At 36.7% G+C, this 20,755-nt stretch overlaps 1 protein-coding gene across 10 annotated transcripts in view; it reads right to left on the reverse strand.

Annotated features, from left to right (window-relative positions):
• Window positions 1–20,755, reverse strand: part of snx14 (sorting nexin 14) — a 53,989-nt gene that overhangs the window by 24,891 nt on the left and 8,343 nt on the right. For 2 of the 10 annotated variants that reach the window (XM_081379320.1, XM_081379318.1), the window contains exons 5-18: window positions 18,902–18,980; window positions 18,773–18,816; window positions 18,574–18,661; window positions 18,400–18,484; window positions 16,591–16,747; window positions 14,643–14,718; window positions 14,415–14,459; window positions 14,230–14,310; window positions 13,924–14,038; window positions 11,730–12,082; window positions 11,585–11,643; window positions 10,535–10,558; window positions 7,501–7,626; window positions 7,038–7,170 (exon numbers count right to left, since the gene is read on the reverse strand). In XM_081379320.1, the coding sequence (XP_081235446.1) occupies window positions 7,038–7,170; window positions 7,501–7,626; window positions 10,535–10,558; window positions 11,585–11,643; window positions 11,730–12,082; window positions 13,924–14,038; window positions 14,230–14,310; window positions 14,415–14,459; window positions 14,643–14,718; window positions 16,591–16,747; window positions 18,400–18,484; window positions 18,574–18,661; window positions 18,773–18,816; window positions 18,902–18,980 (1,465 nt within the window). The remainder of the gene's footprint in view (window positions 1–7,037; window positions 7,171–7,500; window positions 7,627–10,534; window positions 10,559–11,584; window positions 11,644–11,729; window positions 12,083–13,923; window positions 14,039–14,229; window positions 14,311–14,414; window positions 14,460–14,642; window positions 14,719–16,590; window positions 16,748–18,399; window positions 18,485–18,573; window positions 18,662–18,772; window positions 18,817–18,901; window positions 18,981–20,755) is intronic. The other 8 variants (XM_081379319.1, XM_081379327.1, XM_081379326.1 and 5 more) reach the window with 6 other exon arrangements.

The raw sequence follows: 20,755 nt of genomic DNA on the forward strand, positions 1-20,755 counted from the left end.
AACACACATCAGTATACTGTATCAGTGTAGACAGCGTCAGTCATTATAATCTGAACACACATCTGTATACTGTATCAGTGTAGACAGCGTCAGTCATTATAATCTGAACACATCTGTATACTGTATCAGTGTAGACAGCGTCAGTCATTATAATCTGAACACATCTGTATACTGTATCAGTGTAGACACCGTCAGTCATTATAATCTGAACACACATCTGTATACTGTATCAGTGTAGACAGCGTCAGTCATTATAATCTGAACACACATCTGTATACTGTATCAGTGTAGACACCGTCAGTCATTATAATCTGAACACACATCTGTATACTGTATCAGTGTATCAGCGTCAGCCATTATAATCTGAACACACATCTGTATACTGTATCAGTGTATCAGAGTCAGTCATTATAATCTGAACACACATCTGTATACTGTATCAGTGTAGACAGCGTCAGTCATTATAATCTGAACACACATCTGTATACTGTATCAGTGTATCAGAGTCAGTCATTATAATCTGAACACACATCTGTATACTGTATCAGTGTATCAGCGTCAGCCATTATAATCTGAACACGCATCTGTATACTGTATCAGTGTATCAGCGTCAGCCATTATAATCTGAACACACATCTGTATACTGTATCAGTGTATCAGAGTCAGTCATTATAATCTGAACACACATCTGTATACTGTATCAGTGTATCAGAGTCAGTCATTATAATCTGAACACACATCTGTATACTGTATCAGTGTATCAGAGTCAGTCATTATAATCTGAACACACATCTGTATACTGTATCAGTGTATCAGAGTCAGTCATTATAATCTGAACACACATCTGTATACTGTATCAGTGTAGACAGCGTCAGTCATTATAATCTGAACACACATCTGTATACTATATCAGTGTAGACACCGTCAGTCATTATAATCTGAACACACATCTGTATACTGTATCAGTGTAGACACCGTCAGTCATTATAATCTGAACACGCATCTGTATACTGTATCAGTGTATCAGCGTCAGCCATTATAATCTGAACACGCATCTGTATACTGTATCAGTGTATCAGCGTCAGCCATTATAATCTGAACACACATCTGTATACTGTATCAGTGTATCAGAGTCAGTCATTATAATCTGAACACACATCTGTATACTGTATCAGTGTATCAGCGTCAGTCATTATAATCTGAACACATCTGTATACTGTATCAGTGTATCAGCGTCAGCCATTATAATCTGAACACACATCTGTATACTGTATCAGTGTATCAGCGTCAGTCATTATAATCTGAACACACATCTGTATACTGTATCAGTGTATCAGCGTCAGTCATTATAATCTGAACACATCTGTATACTGTATCAGTGTATCAGCGTCAGCCATTATAATCTGAACACATCTGTATACTGTATCAGTGTAGACACCGTCAGTCATTATAATCTGAACACACATCTGTATACTGTATCAGTGTATCAGCGTCAGTCATTATAATCTGAACACATCTGTATACTGTATCAGTGTATCAGCGTCAGTCATTATAATCTGAACACATCTGTATACTGTATCAGTGTAGACAGCGTCAGTCATTATAATCTGAACACGCATCTGTATACTGTATCAGTGTATCAGCGTCAGCCATTATAATCTGAACACGCATCTGTATACTGTATCAGTGTATCAGCGTCAGCCATTATAATCTGAACACACATCTGTATACTGTATCAGTGTATCAGAGTCAGTCATTATAATCTGAACACACATCTGTATACTGTATCAGTGTATCAGCGTCAGTCATTATAATCTGAACACATCTGTATACTGTATCAGTGTATCAGCGTCAGCCATTATAATCTGAACACACATCTGTATACTGTATCAGTGTATCAGCGTCAGTCATTATAATCTGAACACATCTGTATACTGTATCAGTGTATCAGAGTCAGTCATTATAATCTGAACACACATCTGTATACTGTATCAGTGTAGACAGCGTCAGTCATTATAATCTGAACACATCTGTATACTGTATCAGTGTATCAGCGTCAGCCATTATAATCTGAACACACATCTGTATACTGTATCAGTGTATCAGTGTCAGTCATTATAATCTGAACACACATCTGTATACTGTATCAGTGTATCAGCGTCAGTCATTATAATCTGAACACACATCTGTATACTGTATCAGTGTAGACAGCGTCAGTCATTATAATCTGAACACACATCTGTATACTGTATCAGTGTATCAGCGTCAGTCATTATAATCTGAACACACATCTGTATATTGTATCAGTGTATCAGCGTCAGTCATTATAATCTGAACACGCATCTGTATACTGTATCAGTGTATCAGCGTCAGTCATTATAATCTGAACACATCTGTATACTGTATCAGTGTATCAGCGTCAGTCATTATAATCTGAACACACATCTGTATACTATATCAGTGTATCAGCGTCAGTCATTATAATCTGAACACACATCTGTACTGTATCAGTGTAGACAGCGTCAGTCATTATAATCTGAACACACATCTGTATACTGTATCAGTGTATCAGCGTCAGTCATTATAATCTGAACACACATCTGTATAATATATCAGTGTATCAGCGTCAGTCATTATAATCTGAACACACATCTGTATACTGTATCAGTGTAGACACCGTCAGTCATTATAATCTGAACACACATCTGTATACTGTATCAGTGTAGACAGCGTCAGTCAATATAATCTGAACACACATCTGTATACTGTATCAGTGTATCAGCGTCAGTCATTATAATCTGAACACACATCTGTATACTATATCAGTGTATCAGCGTCAGTCATTATAATCTGAACACATCTGTATATTGTATCAGTGTAGACACCGTCAGTCATTATAATCTGAACACACATCTGTATACTGTATCAGTGTAGACAGCGTCAGTCATTATAATCTGAACACATCTGTATACTGTATCAGTGTAGACACCGTCAGTCATTATAATCTGAACACACATCTGTATACTGTATCAGTGTAGACACCGTCAGTCATTATAATCTGAACACACATCTGTATACTGTATCAGTGTAGACAGCGTCAGTCAATATAATCTGAACACACATCTGTATACTGTATCAGTGTAGACAGCGTCAGTCATTATAATCTGAACACATCTGTATACTGTATCAGTGTAGACACCGTCAGTCATTATAATCTGAACACACATCTGTATACTGTATCAGTGTAGACAGCGTCAGTCATTATAATCTGAACACACATCTGTATACTGTATCAGTGTAGACACCGTCAGTCATTATAATCTGAACACATCTGTATACTGTATCAGTGTAGACAGCGTCAGTCATTATAATCTGAACACATCTGTATACTGTATCAGTGTAGACACCGTCAGTCATTATAATCTGAACACACATCTGTATACTGTATCAGTGTAGACACCGTCAGTCATTATAATCTGAACACACATCTGTATACTATATCAGTGTATCAGCGTCAGTCATTATAATCTGAACACACATCTATATACTGTATCAGTGTAGACACCGTCAGTCATTATAATCTGAACACACATCTGTATACTGTATCAGTGTAGACAGCGTCAGTCAATATAATCTGAACACACATCTGTATACTGTATCAGTGTATCAGCGTCAGTCATTATAATCTGAACACACATCTGTATACTATATCAGTGTATCAGCGTCAGTCATTATAATCTGAACACACATCTGTATACTATATCAGTGTATCAGCGTCAGTCATTATAATCTGAACACATCTGTATACTGTATCAGTGTAGACACCGTCAGTCATTATAATCTGAACACACATCTGTATACTGTATCAGTGTAGACAGCGTCAGTCATTATAATCTGAACACATCTGTATACTGTATCAGTGTAGACACCGTCAGTCATTATAATCTGAACACACATCTGTATACTGTATCAGTGTAGACACCGTCAGTCATTATAATCTGAACACACATCTGTATACTGTATCAGTGTAGACAGCGTCAGTCATTATAATCTGAACACATCTGTATACTGTATCAGTGTATCAGCGTCAGCCATTATAATCTGAACACACATCTGTATACTGTATCAGTGTATCAGTGTCAGTCATTATAATCTGAACACACATCTGTATACTGTATCAGTGTATCAGCGTCAGTCATTATAATCTGAACACACATCTGTATACTGTATCAGTGTAGACAGCGTCAGTCATTATAATCTGAACACACATCTGTATACTGTATCAGTGTATCAGCGTCAGTCATTATAATCTGAACACGCATCTGTATACTGTATCAGTGTATCAGCGTCAGTCATTATAATCTGAACACGCATCTGTATACTGTATCAGTGTATCAGCGTCAGTCATTATAATCTGAACACATCTGTATACTGTATCAGTGTATCAGCGTCAGTCATTATAATCTGAACACACATCTGTATACTATATCAGTGTATCAGCGTCAGTCATTATAATCTGAACACACATCTGTATACTGTATCAGTGTAGACAGCGTCAGTCATTATAATCTGAACACACATCTGTATACTGTATCAGTGTATCAGCGTCAGTCATTATAATCTGAACACACATCTGTATACTATATCAGTGTATCAGCGTCAGTCATTATAATCTGAACACACATCTGTATACTGTATCAGTGTATCAGCGTCAGTCATTATAATCTGAACACACATCTGTATACTGTATCAGTGTTGACACCGTCAGTCATTATAATCTGAACACACATCTGTATACTGTATCAGTGTTGACACCGTCAGTCATTATAATCTGAACACACATCTGTATACTGTATCAGTGTAGACAGCGTCAGTCAATATAATCTGAACACACATCTGTATACTGTATCAGTGTATCAGCGTCAGTCATTATAATCTGAACACACATCTGTATACTGTATCAGTGTAGACAGCGTCAGTCATTATAATCTGAACACATCTGTATACTGTATCAGTGTAGACACCGTCAGTCATTATAATCTGAACACACATCTGTATACTGTATCAGTGTAGACACCGTCAGTCATTATAATCTGAACACACATCTGTATACTGTATCAGTGTAGACACCGTCAGTCATTATAATCTGAACACACATCAGTATACTGTATCAGTGTAGACACCGTCAGTCATTATAATCTGAACACACATCTGTATACTGTATCAGTGTAGACACCGTCAGTCATTATAATCTGAACACACATCTGTATACTGTATCAGTGTAGACACCGTCAGTCATTATAATCTGAACACACATCTGTATACTGTATCAGTGTATCAGCGTCAGTCATTATAATCTGAACACACATCTGTATACTGTATCAGTGTAGACAGCGTCAGTCATTATAATCTGAACACATCTGTATACTGTATCAGTGTAGACAGCGTCAGTCATTATAATCTGAACACATCTGTATACTGTATCAGTGTAGACACCGTCAGTCATTATAATCTGAACACACATCTGTATACTGTATCAGTGTAGACACCGTCAGTCATTATAATCTGAACACACATCTGTATACTGTATCAGTGTAGACACCGTCAGTCATTATAATCTGAACACACATCTGTATACTGTATCAGTGTAGACACCGTCAGTCATTATAATCTGAACACACATCTGTATACTATATCAGTGTATCAGCGTCAGTCATTATAATCTGAACACACATCTGTATACTGTATCAGTGTAGACAGCGTCAGTCAATATAATCTGAACACACATCTGTATACTGTATCAGTGTAGACAGCGTCAGTCAATATAATCTGAACACACATCTGTATACTGTATCAGTGTATCAGCGTCAGTCATTATAATCTGAACACACATCTGTATACTGTATCAGTGTAGACAGCGTCAGTCATTATAATCTGAACACACATCTGTATACTGTATCAGTGTATCAGAGTCAGTCATTATAATCTGAACACATCTGTATACTGTATCAGTGTAGACAGCGTCAGTCATTATAATCTGAACACACATCTGTATACTATATCAGTGTATCAGCGTCACTCATTATAATCTGAACACACATCTGTATACTGTATCAGTGTAGACACCGTCAGTCATTATAATCTGAACACACATCTGTATACTGTATCAGTGTAGACAGCGTCAGTCATTATAATCTGAACACACATCTGTATACTGTATCAGTGTAGACACCGTCAGTCATTATAATCTGAACACGCATCTGTATACTGTATCAGTGTAGACACCGTCAGTCATTATAATCTGAACACACATCTGTATACTGTATCAGTGTAGACAGCGTCAGTCAATATAATCTGAACACGCATCTGTATACTGTATCAGTGTAGACAGCGTCAGTCATTATAATCTGAACACATCTGTATACTGTATCAGTGTAGACAGCGTCAGTCATTATAATCTGAACACGCATCTGTATACTGTATCAGTGTAGACAGCGTATAATGGGTTTTATTTGCTTTTGAAGTGACGCAACGCTCACATCCAGTGTAGGCAAATATCAGCAGTGAAGCGCCTGAACAGCAATGGGTGTAATGTGTGGTGTAATGATGCATCACTATTCATCAATGTCTTGCTCTGGAGGCAGGCATAATCAAATGTATTTACCTGGGTGATTTCACAGATCCCACAATATCAAAACTAGCTGGAGCTTAATTAAATAAATGCTTTGATTTTGAGGAGGACATTTTAAGCAATGAAACTTGCAGGACGTTTTAATGGTACGAAGACCTTTTATGTCAAAAGATCAAGGAAAATTTGACTTCTCATGTCATGACCCTTTTAAAATATTCTTTTTTATTTTCACACAATTAAAGAAAATACTTAAATAGTTCCAACAGTTGTTGCTATGGTACCGAAATTGGTATCGAGCACTGTGAAATTTTACTGGTACTGGTATTGACCACTGAAATATTGGGATTGTGACAACACTAGTTCTGAAACTGTTCAGTGTCAGCATGTTCTAAATGTTTTGTCTCACCGTGTCGTCTTCTCCTTCAATCATGGCATATTGTGGTAACATTGCGCCCTCCATCGTGCTGCTCTTAAACACACCCTTTATCTTGCTGCCAATTCGGCTGATCCCAAATGACTCGCCACGCTTCGACGAGTTCCTGTGTGCAAAAACACACAGCGGTCACTAATTCTGAATGGTTGCTTAAAAAAAGACATACAGCACACGACACTGCACCAAAGTCACATGACCAATGACAGGGTATATAACTCAACAAATCATAATCACAGGAAATGATAGGTTTACCTAAGAACATGAGCAATACAGATACAGGCTCAAACAAAGCAAGGCAATGCAGACAGTCCAGTAAACCCATGCAGCAATCCTGTTGCCTGTGCAGAACTCGGACCAGTTTTACTTCCAGAAAATGCTTTCTGACAGGCAAACTGGTCTAAGATGAGCATGGGAACATCTTCCACCCCAGACTTACTTCCTGGGGAGGGCTGGTGATACTGTGGGGCGACGTGTTATGACAGATGTGGGTGAGGCTCTGGAATTGACCACTGGAGACCTGTGGCCAGTGACATAATTCCTGGCCAAAGGGATGCTGTCAAATCTAAATGAAGCAAATAAGCATGCCAGCACAAATAATGAGGGGGAAAAAAGAGGAAAAAAAAAAACATACACATCAGCACTAAAAGGACACCTGGAGATGGGAGAAGACAGATTCAAATGCACATCAAATTATCATTCATTACTAATTCGTTTACATGAACATTTAAAAAAAAAAAAGGATCTAGTGTCTGTAGCCATGTAAGTCAGCAGTTAGTTTCAGCTCCAGATGGCATTCGCCATTCGCTGACCGCCTAAATCCTATTGCAAACAATACTGATCCAACCAGACTGCCCGACTACAACGTAATATCCATGCTTCAGAACAAAACTGCGTTGATGATATAAGAGCTTGTGAGAAAGAAGTAGGTCAGAATCAAATGTTTTCCACTTCCAACTTAAACAAAGACAGAGCCATGTGCTCAAGCAGAAGACAAACAAAGAAAACATTGAATGAAACAAGAGAGACAGTACCGCAGATGAAAACCCTGACAGTAACAGCTCATTCTGGCCGAGAACAGTTCAGAAAACACTAGCAGAAATGCATGTAGACTTACTGTGAGAAGAATTAATAATGTCCGTCCAAAAGATAAAAAACAGATTTTTTTTTTTCTCAGAGGGAATTTTTTTTTTTTTTAACAAAGTCCTTGAATATATCTACAGTAGTTTGCATGCTTCTATGAACCTCAATAAAAAAAAATCTGTGGAAAACATTTGATTCTGACCTTTCAAACTTTGGCAAATCCAGCACTTACTTCTTTCTCACAAGCTCTTATTTCATCAACACAGTTTTATTCTGACTCATGGATATTACGTTGTAGTCGGGAATCTGATTGGATTGTTGTTCTCTTCGACAATGTAGGTCTTTGTTTAAGTTGGCCAAGTGCTCCTCATTGTTCATCACTCTCTGTCTACTGTTTTTGGGCTGTGACCACCTCTTCTCCTGCCATCTCTTGTCTTGTCTGCCAACTTTTAAATAAACCTGGAAACTCATTCTGCATTTGAGCTCTCTCTCACAGATCCGTGACAGTTATATTATCCAGACTTCATGTCCCCACAGGAAATCAAAGGTCTGGTTACACAAGACAGGTCAGGGAGTGAATGTTAACAGCTCCACAAACTCTTGATAAAAGCTGCAGGATTGGGGGGGGCACACTTAGCAACGGTTGTTGCCCCCTTCAGACAGTGAGCCTGTCACACTCACCAAAGAACAGACAATAGGCAACACACTTAAGAACTGCATTCAAGTTTTCTCTTTGATTTCTGTTTACGTGAAGCTCAGTGAAATAAAAACTGGACAAAATAGCCACCATAGTGACCGCACTCAGCAAACTGTTGTAATGGACTGGTTACAGTTGAATGATGGATTATCTCAACAGAAGAAATTAACCGGGGAATTTTCCATGTCAAAGAAGGTGGAGCCTCAGATCCACAACTACCTATCACAGACCAATGGTAATCCGAAGGAGTTTACCAGTCAGAGCAAACTATTCTGGAAAGCTATTTCAAACTCTAGAAACGAACTCCAAATGACTTAATTTTGGCTTGATTTTTTGTTCAAAATGACATTTTGTTCTTCGTTTTAGTTTGAAGTATAAGTAGTGTATAAATCCTGTACTGTTGAATTGACTTGAGCTGAATAATCACATTATTGTCTTCTGTACAGATGATTTATAGTTGAACTGAGTTAGTTTTTAACTGACGGACGTTGCAACATTGACACTGTTATTGAACTGAATGAAATCCACACTGAACTAAACTGAGCTGAATCATTACACTACTGTCTTCTGTAGAGCCGTTTGCAGCTGTCTTTTGTCTTTTCATAAATAATTCATTTTTATTTTATGGTTTAGAACTGTGAAGCTGCTTTGAAATAATTTGTATTGTATGATGTGCTATAAAGCTACAGCAAGATGGAGATTGTCTTCACGGTGAGCTCCTGTTCCACATACGTGAAGTGATCAGAGGGAAAATTCAGAGCCAAGTCGCTTAGTTGATCAACCATCTTCTATATTAAGTGTTCAGTGTGAGAGATCCTCAATTACAGTGTCAAGATTTCAGCAAAGTCAGATGATTGTTGTGATATTCCAACCCATTTTTGGGGTGTTATGAGTTCAGAAATTGAACAACAGCAAGCTTTTCACACTGTGTGCAGTCTGACATCCAGCTGGAAAAATTGGCAGAATAAAAAAGTAAAAACCATCTCCTAGAATCCTTCTGATGTGACAAAAAAAAATAAAAAAAATCTTTAAATATAGAATAGGGTTGGGCAATATAACTGAGAAGGGGGGGGAAAAAGTCATCTGATAATATTTCATATAGTGGGGAACAAAAGTCTGAGATCACATGGGAAGTCTGGTATTTTATTCATGTAAACATTGAAATTATTAGAAAGTTTTAGGATCTAGACATTGTTTCCACTGAATCACACTAGACATTCTCAGATCACACCGGAGGTTCAGTTCATGTCAGCTTAATTTGATGCTTCTAGTAAAACAAGAAGAGGTTTCATGTCAACATCATTTTTAAATTCAACTTAAAACTAATTATTTTTCAGTAGTGGTCTAAGACTCTGAACCCACTGTACATATATTTTGACAATAATTTGTTATGAAAAACATATGTTCTGAAAAGTTTTAAAAGGGTTAATATTTTCAATTAATGTAACATTCCATAACCTTCAGACGCAGTAAAAATTATTGTGTTAAAATCATCATGATATTTACTATATTCATATTGCCACAAAAGCAGTGATGATAATATTGTAAATATCTGATATATTGCCCCTTCTATCAAACGGTGTAAATGTTCCTCATGACACTGAGATGCGTTGTATGGCTTTCAGGCAGCTTTATAAGGCATGCGGTGAGAGCACTGGACAACAGCCACTTGAACCTCCATAAATACACTTACCTTAAATCATCCAAACTCAAATTCCTGGAATAACAGGCAAAAGGGGTTACCATCTACCCCACATAGTCTCTCACTGCTACACATGTACACATCTATATGAAGTGAATAATACTCACTCTTTGACAATGAAGCACATTCATGTTATATGAGCTTTCTCTCTCATACAGAATATACAGCAAAGAAAGGTGCCATTTAACCGGGTGTAAATAGTAATGAAAAAGCCTGTTTTTTTTTGTTTTATGGAACCCATTCAATATGACAATACAATATTTAAATTACTATTTGTTTTATTACAACAAAAACTAAAGTAAAAAAAATTAGTAATTATGCTATTGAACTGTAAAATAAAAAATGTTATTTAATAATAATAATTTTATTTAGAACAACAGCAAAATTACACTAGAAATGTTTATGGCTGTCTTAACAAATCAGTTGTCAAAAGGGGTGTAACAATATATTGTGTCTCAATATATCACAGTACAAAAATTCAACAATATATCGTGGATAGTGATCTGTATTGTGTTTAGTTAAACCCAAAATGAAAGTTTTGTGAGAAAATAAATCACGTTTACAGAGTTTTAGTGTCAGTACTACATCAAACTACTATATATAATGTTGAATACAATGTATAATAATGCAATGGGGGAATATTTGTGGGTCCTGATAATGCCAAATGTCTTTTGTTCCATTAAAAAGTGGCCTACATTATTTTAACTATATGTAATCAGTGACGGAGTGAAAGTATATTTGTCTAAAACAATTCTGTATTTTCATTTTTTTCCATTGTCCTATTCATTTACTGAACGTAATATCAAATTTTGCATTGATCAGTAAATTTTGTGTTAACCTTTTTACCATATGCCTCGAAGTATCACGATAATATAGTATCGTGAGTTCAGTATCGTGATATGTATCGAATCGTGACATGAGGGTGTCGTTACACCCATTCATAATCAAACTATATATGAACAGAACTATTTTTAGCAATTCCAACTGTGTTCTGCTGCTGTGTGAGTGTAGCAACACACACACAAATGCAAGAAAACTCACCTGTTTAGCTTTGAATTTCGAGCAGGAGACTCAGCACCCCAGAGCAGATGTCGAAAATACTGAGGACGAACAGAGACAGGCGCATGATGGAGAGTTTAAACACAACATCTTCTGCAGCTCTGAGAAAGCAATCGCTGGAGGTTACCTCATCACTGTGGCAGAACATGGGGGTGAAGACCTTCTCCAGCAGAGACAGCACATGCTCATAGGCCTCGAACAGACACCGCATCGTCTGGAGCTTCACCACGCCGGTGTACGGCCCCTGAGCGACTGAGGGAGAGAACAGTGAGAGACAATGGCACACAACACAGGTGCTGCACAGAGAGCTGTGATGACACTGACTGTTGTGGATCTCGTCTATGATGAAGGGGTCAAAGCTGATCTTGTCGATGCTCTCCTCCAGACAGTACGTCTCATAGATCTTCTGCACCTCCTCATGCAAACGCTGCATCTCTGTGTCGCTCAGGTCAGGACACAGGATCCGGTCATTAAACTCCTCTACACACACAAAAACACACCTTTACATTTATTAACATTTTTAACATTATTAAACACTGTGCACGTTACCATTATGCATTATGAACTTTTAAACAACTGCTGTTCATCGTTCACAATACATGTGAACAATTTTGTCAACCAAGTTATCAAGCTAAGGAATAGTTCACATTCTGTCTTCATTTCCTCACCCTCAAGATGTTTCAAACCTGTATGAGTTTCTTTCTTCTGCTGGACACAAAAAGAAGATATTTTTGAAGAATGTGGGTAACCAGACAGGGACCCCATTGACTTCCATTGTAGGAAAAAAAATACTATGGAAGTCAGTCCATCAACTGCCTGGTTACCCACATTCTTCAGAATATCTTCTTTTGTGTTCAGCAGAAGAAAGAAACGCATACAGGTTTGAAACAACTTGAGGGTGAGGAAATAATGACAGAATTTTCATTGAAGTGAACTAATCCTTAAAAAGTTGTTCATTTTCCGATGCAATGAATAAAATCCTGCCAAACCAACTGCACTGATCTTATCATAACTATGATAATTATGACTGTCAAAGAATAAATCACTTTTGTGGTCAAAAACTAATTTAAAATGCACAAATCTGAATTAAAGCAGCATATGTAGTGGGCAGCGTTCACTAGGACATTCCAGGGCACGGTGCGAGAAAGGTTTGCAACTTTTTCAATGGATCTTGGTGGACTAACATAAAAGAACTGTCCAGCGGATAACGCTGCTGGGACAACTGCCAGACACCTCTAGAGGGCAAGAAGATGCATAGTATCAAACTAGCACAGCCCTGCACGCCAGTGATGAGTGGTGACTTTTTCTTAACCAAAAAACAGACAACAAATAAGAAATAAGATTCAAAAGTATGCCCAGAAATTCATTCTCCGATCTTTCTTTGTATGTTTCATGCTAGCAGATATTGGGTCTCATTCATGAAACAGTCAATATGTGAGTGATTTTTGCGTAAAGAGACCTTCCCGAAAACTCTTCTCCTGATTCACAAATACTTCGTAAACGTCAGATGTGATAGTGAAATGTGTGTGTGTGTTAATGAATTCCAATCAGTCGTAAATGGGACGCGCGTGCACGCTCATTCTCAATTACCATAAATCCCACACATTAAATCCGACTGACAAGTGTATATGGGCATCATATTATGACACCAAACGAAGGATTTCAACATGTCTTCTCAAAAGCGAATGAAAAAGAGAAATTTCTCAGATGCAGAAATTGAAGTTTTATTATCAGAAGTTCGTTCAAAACGGCACATTTTATTTTCATAAATGAGAGCTATTACTGGCTCTCATAATAAAAGTAAAAAGAAAAAATTTATGTAATTACTATATATAATATTTTTTCAAAATGCTGTGTAAATATGTATCCGATTAAGGTGAATTAAAATGCAGCCTTATTAATGAGTATAACGTTCAGATGTTAAACGCACTATTTACGTGTGGCTGGGAGCAGGTGTAGATTTCTTTCGTACCGACTAACATTTGGAAAATACGAACATTTTAATGAATCTGAAAATTTACGCCAGAACCACTTTACACACGATTTACACTAAAATTCGTTCTGCTCGTGTTTCATGAATGAGAACCAATGTGATTTTCCCATCTACATGTATGATTACTGAAAACATTTGTGCTGAAGTTGATTAATCTATAATCACTTTAGTTAAATTAACACCATCTAAGGGGTTAATCATTATTGTTATCTTAATGAATGATGTACTGGCACATCTTTTAGTAACAGAAACCCACACCTCCCCTTTTAGTTAGTGATGGCACAGTCATGAGTTGTGTTGATGTTAGCAGTGAAGTGCATGTCCTCACCAACGGTCAGGCAGAACTGCAGGACGTGTACCGCTCCTTCCTCCTTCAGGAAACTCATGAAGCGGAACAACAAATCCTGTTGCTCTCTGATCTCCTTCAAATCCAACTTCAACACCTGGCAGAATAACAAAATCATTAACCAGTGAAGTTAAGAAAATTACTAAACTCAAATTCATCAACATAAGGTTGATGTTGATGATGTTGATGTTGCTTATCATAACATATATGATAAGCATACATCCCTTTTCTTTAGACGTCTTGATAAACGTGAAAGGGCCATGTTAAGATAACATAAGTTGTACATACCGAGGATTTCTTGTTGCGTGGATCTGCAAACTTCTCAAGGAAGGGCACCAGAGCAGATGGAGGATCGTAGATTGGCTCAGGCTAGCAGAAAAATAGCATACAAATATGAAGAAGACATTATTAAAACACACTTGGCAGGAAAGGCTGACTGAACAGTTTGTTATTGATTTGTTTGAATCACTCACTGGACTATCATCAATGAAGATGAGCACCATGTGATTTACTGTGTCCTGCGGAAAAATATGTGATTTATAGACTGGATAAACAACTACAAGATTCACACACAGAAAAAAAAGACTTTTATTTACATTTATATGTCTATTGCATAAAATATACAAGCAAAATTTGGAAAGTTGTAACCAGAAAATATTTATGGTTTAATGTCCTTATTTAAGGTAACCTGTTACACTCACAGGATCAGCCACAAAGTCCATTATTGGCAGAAACACAGAACCTGTCATGACCTCTCGAATCAGCAGGGCCAAAGATCTGAGAGTGAATCACAGAGCTTAAATGAGTTTAGCAGAGGAACATCAAATGATCCTCATCACACTTTTCATGCAATTCACGCCTAGAAACGTTCAGACGTTAATGATAAAATCATTATTATTATTATTATAATCGTTCTTAAATCACTATAAATGGCCGTGTCTTTGTTATACATTGCTGTTGAAACATTTAGGGTCAGTACGATATCTTAAAGAAAATAATTATTTAATTGACCAAGGATGCATTAAAGTAATCAAAAGTGACAGTAACTAGACTTTTACATGGTTACAAAAAAACCTCTTTCCAATAAATGCTGTCATTTGATTAACTTTCTATTCATCAAAGAATCTTTGAAAAACAGTAAAAAAATATGAGGCAGCACAACTGTTTTCAACATTGATAATAATAAGAAATGTTTCTTGAGCAGCAAAATCAGAACATAAGACGACTGGAGTAATGATGCTGAAAATTCAGCTTTGTTGTGTAATTGTTCTAGCGCAACATCACACGATCAACAAGGTGCATGGAAAGAAGAAACTAAGTTATTTTTGGAGAACACCAGCAACAATTGTGACGTCAGGCGGTCAGAACAAACAAAAGATGGAGCTGAAAAAGTTTCAAAAGTACGCGTTTCGGCGCACAGGCCTTCATCAGGGCTAAAAGGTTACAGGTGTACATAGGTTCCGATAAATAATGGATTATTTCCTCCAGTTGAGACACTTCAGATGAGCACTGTTCCCCATGATGGTTTTGAATTGCTTGAAATATGACTGGAATCACTTCAAAAACGGAAAATACAGTAAAGTGCAGATTCAGATTCAGATTATTTTTATTTAATGGCATGTCAGCACTCAAAGCTATTTTCATGGCAAAAATACAATTACAAAAATACAAATATCATATAAATACAAAAAAATAAAAAATAAAAAAATAAAATAAACACAGCAAGTCATATTATATAAGATTTTTTAAATTAACACATGATAAAAAATCCAAAACCTTTTCAGGCATAATCTCATTAAATATGTCCTTAAGTGAAGTAACTTCATAAAAGAGCATTCTGCTTGTAATAAGTCCAGGACAATCCAATAAAATATGTTTAACAGATAAGGGAATTTTACAAAACATGCATAGAGTTGGATCTTCACCCTTAAGCAAAAAAGCATGGGTCAAACTTGTGTGACCCATACGACATCTAGTGTAGACAACTTGATCAAGTCTAGTTTTAAAATTGATAAAAAGTCTGTTTGTAATTTCCGGATTACAATTTATTATTCTTGTACATATTCCACTCTTCTTGCCAGTAAAGTGCAACATATAGCTACATAACATTATAATGAGATATAATATATAATTGTGTGCTTTGGACAGGGCTTTTAATGGTGAGACTTTTGTTTTTGTAAACAGGCTCTCAAAAATTATATACAAATTTGGATTTAGATTTATCGGCCAATATATCGGTTATCAGCTTTCAAATATCAAGAATTATCAGTTATCGGCCAAAATGTTCATTCCGGTGCATCCCTTATTTTTTCATTGTGGTTGTTTGCAAGTTTTAATTTTGTCCTTGTTTGTATTTAAAGGAACCACTGTTCACATGTAACCTTTTAGCCCTGATGAAGGCCTGTGCGCTGAAATAAAACAGCATTACTTTTTCAGAAAATTGAGCTTTGCCATCATTGAAATATGATGAATTTTACAATATATTTGAACAGAAAAACAGTTTAAAATTGTAGTAATGTTTTTACAGAATTTCTGAATAAATAAAATGCAGCCTTGATAAGCAAAAGAGAAAAACTTCTTCAAAAAACATTTTAAAAATCTCACTGACCCGAAACGTTTGAAGGATATTGTATTTGGTGTGAGGTGTACCTGCAGTCTGTGGCTCTCGGCGGCATGACGTAAGGAAACAGCAGTTCTGTGAGTTTCCTCAAGTACAGCAGCTCATCTTTGCGGCTCCGCAGGGCCACGTGCAGATCGGCACCGTACTCGGCTAGCGCTGCCTGCTGGAGGCTCTCGGTGTTCTTCACTGATCACACAAACACACAACATATGTGACCCTGGTTCACAAAACCAGTCACAAGTCGCACGGGTATATTTGTGATACATTGTATGGGTCAAAATAGATTTTTCTTTTATGTCAAAAACCATTAGGATAGTTATCTAATGTCGGGCCTTCTTCCTTTCACCCTCTGAAATCGATATGGGAAAAAGACTTTGAGACAAATTTCAGTGATGAGGCGTGGCAATCGATCTGCTCCGGTGTCTTTTTTAGAGGGGCTTCAATATTGAATCACGAGCAAAACTTTCAGTTCATTTACAGGACTTATTTAACACTGGTTCGTCTCCATAGGATTTTCCCTAATGTTTCCCAATTTTGTTTCAAGTGTAAGTCTAATATTGGCACAGTGATGCATATGTTTTGGTGTACTGGGAAGAAATACATAAAATTGTTCAGAGGATTACTGGTAAATCTTTTGCTCTATCCCCGAGTATCTATCTCCTGAATTATAAAGCGGAATTACACCTCAACCATGATCTAGAATGTGTTTTACATCTTTGTACCTACTTAGCGAGAAAATGTATACTCCTGTTGTGATCCACTCCTCATGTCCCTTCTGTTAATATGTGGATGAATCAAATTGCTATTTTCCTCTCTTTAGAAAAGCTAACTTGTCACTTACGCCGGAGGTCTAATGATTTCTGGCATATTTGGTTCCCTCTTTGGAACTTTCTTGAGAATGTTGAATGTCTTTATTTCTTCACTCGTTTGCTATTACCCTTCACCCAATACTTTAAAGGGAAAGTTCACCCAAAAATGAAAATTCTGTCATCATTTACTCTCCCTCAAGTTGTTCCAAACCTGTATGACTTTCTTTCTTCTGCTGAACACAAAAGAAGATATATTAAAGAAGGTTGGTAATTAAACAGTTGCTGGTCCCCATTGACATCCATAGTATTTTATTTCCTACTATGGAAGTCAATGGGGTCCATCAGTCGTTTAGTTACCGACTTTCTTCAAAATATCTTCTTTTGTGTTCAGCAGAAGAAAGAAAGTCATACAGGTTTGGAACAACTTGAGGGAGAGTAAATGATGACAGAATTTTCATTTTTGGGTGAACTATCCCTTTAACTACCAGTTGATGGATGATTGTATGTGCTGCCATGAGACACCTGTACCACGGTTTTGATATTTTAAAACTACAAAAACAATTATTTAATAAAAAAATAAAAAAATCATTAGGATACTAAGTAAAGATCATGTTCCATGAAGATATTTAGTAAATTTCCTACCGTAAATATATAAAACAATTATTTTTGTGAGTGAATGCAGCACAATCGTGAACATAAATGGACAACTTTAAAGGCGATTTTCTAAATTTACTTATTTATTTAGCTTTTTCATGATGTATAAATCTCAATTTCAAAAAACTGACCCATGTGACTGGTTTTGTGGTTCAGGGTCACATATTATGAAAAATAACTAATTGAAATGATGGAAAACGTCATTTATACTCCTAAGTTTATACCATGAGTTACGACAGAGATGCTCCATAGGCGACTACAGGAATGGACAGGAACCGTCTTTTTGGTCGTTTTTTTTTTTCGTTTTCATTCATTTGTTTAGTTTTAATTCTAGACCTAATCTCTTATATTTTATGATTTCATCACAGGACGCACCTTTCTGCTGTGCTTTTGCCATGATCTCAATGTGCTTCATAGCCGCTTTCATCATTTTGTCCATCACAAGTGAGGGCACATCCACCTGCAAGACAATTGAAGTCAGTGTGCCGCTTTACAGATGTATGTCAATAGTGATGTCTGTGTCAATAGACTGTGTAAAGGTGTGTGTACTCTTTGTGCTCGGTGAGCCAGAACTGCAGCAAAGAAACGGATTGTTTGTCTCAGTTCATCCACACACGCTTCGTCATCTGTAATATCTCTGATTGCAGATCATCAAAAAAGAGAAAAAAAAGGTGAGTTGAATACTTCTTTAATTCCCCCAGCTAAAACGCTGCGATAAAAGCAACCTTTGCATTAAAAGCAGCCATACCTGTACCATGGGTACACAAAGTTCTCGAGAACTAACTCCAAAACCTGAAGATCAGTCAAGCAAAGTATTTAATAGTTAGATTTATGAAATTGCTTATAATTTTACTTATGACTGGAGTTATGGCTCTACCTCTGAAATACTGGCATCCACTTTGGACGACACCTTTAAGTCCAGCCATGGCTGATAGTTCTCCAACAGAAGGGTCGGTCTTTGGAAGAAAAACACAAATCCTTTATATAGTTACATTTACATCTTCATTATTCAATAAAAAAAGCAGAATTGCTGTAGTCTGTGGTGAGCCGGGTGGGGCTGAGAGCCGTGGGAACAGAGCGAGGCTGGAGGACAGAACACCGGTCTCAAAGAACCAATTTTTCATGCGACCTAAACCCCGTTTCGAACTAAACTTCCAGAGTGAAAACCCCTTAATTACCTACACAAGAATACAGCAAGCATTTTTGAAAACTCTACTTCAAGATAATGAAGAACTAATAATGTGCATCAGGTGTGTGTTCGCTTTATTATGTTTTTAAATCAAGAAGCCACTTTTAACTTTATCGTATTGTTATATTACAATGCTATCATATTTTGTGCAGCAAATCAGTTTTTTTATTTTTATTATTATAAATAAAAAATCCTGACAATGTCACTGCTAGATATCTGTAAGTATTGTGGTATTCCACCATGTTTCTCACTGTGACACCATTCACTCTTGCAGATCAGAGCTTACAAATCCCAATTTTCACTCGTATTTACGATTTCATGTGCATTCAACTCGTAAATACGATCTTTCCAGCATGACTTGAACGCACCATTATGCTGCCTTCAGGTGCTTTCGCAATTATCGTAACTGCGAGTTTTCAAGTTAAAAATTGGACATGAATGCCCTCTGAAGTCATATTTACCACTGGGAAGCTCAGGGATAATGAGGCATTCACATGCGATCAGAGATTTCCTACTTCCCACTTCTGAAGTTATTACAAGATCATCGCATTCAAGTGCTTCGTTGTCGCAAATAACAGGAATCATGGAGGACAGCAGGTTTACTCTTGCCTATTGATTGGGAAAATCTTAATAAAGCCAAAATTATATTTAGCGTCCCCGTAATTGACAACCACATAAACATTCACTGCGTGATCAGTGAATGTTGATTCTCTGATCATTTATCTCTTTTAATTCCTTTTATAACTGTTTTAATTTCCCCTGCTTTTATTTTGTGTCTATTTTCTATGCAAAGCTCTATGAATTGATATAGTGTGATTATTATAATTCCTTTCTATGTAAAGCTTTTGAATAACTTTGAATTTTCCTTGCTTTCATTTTGTGATTATTATTATTCCTCTCTATGTAAAGCACTTTGAATTGCCATAGTGTATGAAATGTGCTTTATAAATAAACTTGCCTTGCCTATACATAGTCAGCTTGCAGATGATTCTGGAATTTCGGTCAAATACAGGCTATCTTTGCTATATGTAAAACATACAATATGCTTCAAATGATTATTTATATATGTAACATGCACTACTTTAACGACGAGACCAGATGATGCAGCGGTTGTGGAAAAACCTAATAAAGAATACCATGCAGTCACAGCAGCAATCATCCTCTTCTTCGCCATGTTTTAAGTTTATGGCCCGCCCAACTCGGGAACTTGGGTTTGAAAATTATCCCCGAGCTTCCCAGTGGTAAATACGACTTGAGAAGGCATTCCAGTTTTTCCATGTCCAATTTTTTACTAGGAATTATGTTTATAGTTAACATAATTCTTATGTCAAAGTTTAGCTTGTTCTCACTGACCTCGTTCTTCCCCACACTACGAACGGTATTACATTGTCCTTTCATTTTTGCTGTAGAATTTTACTGTTGAATAGTTTTTTTTTGTTTTGTTTGTCTTTTCTTGCATTTTAAGCTGAATGGACCCTTTTGATAGACTGTGAAGACACGTTTCCAAAGTTTTACATTTTTTCATTTAAAAAAAATACATTT

The sequence above is a fragment of the Scardinius erythrophthalmus genome, assembly GCF_964197995.2.
Source record: "Scardinius erythrophthalmus genome assembly, chromosome: 11".
Classification (NCBI taxonomy): Eukaryota; Metazoa; Chordata; class Actinopteri; order Cypriniformes; family Leuciscidae; genus Scardinius; species Scardinius erythrophthalmus.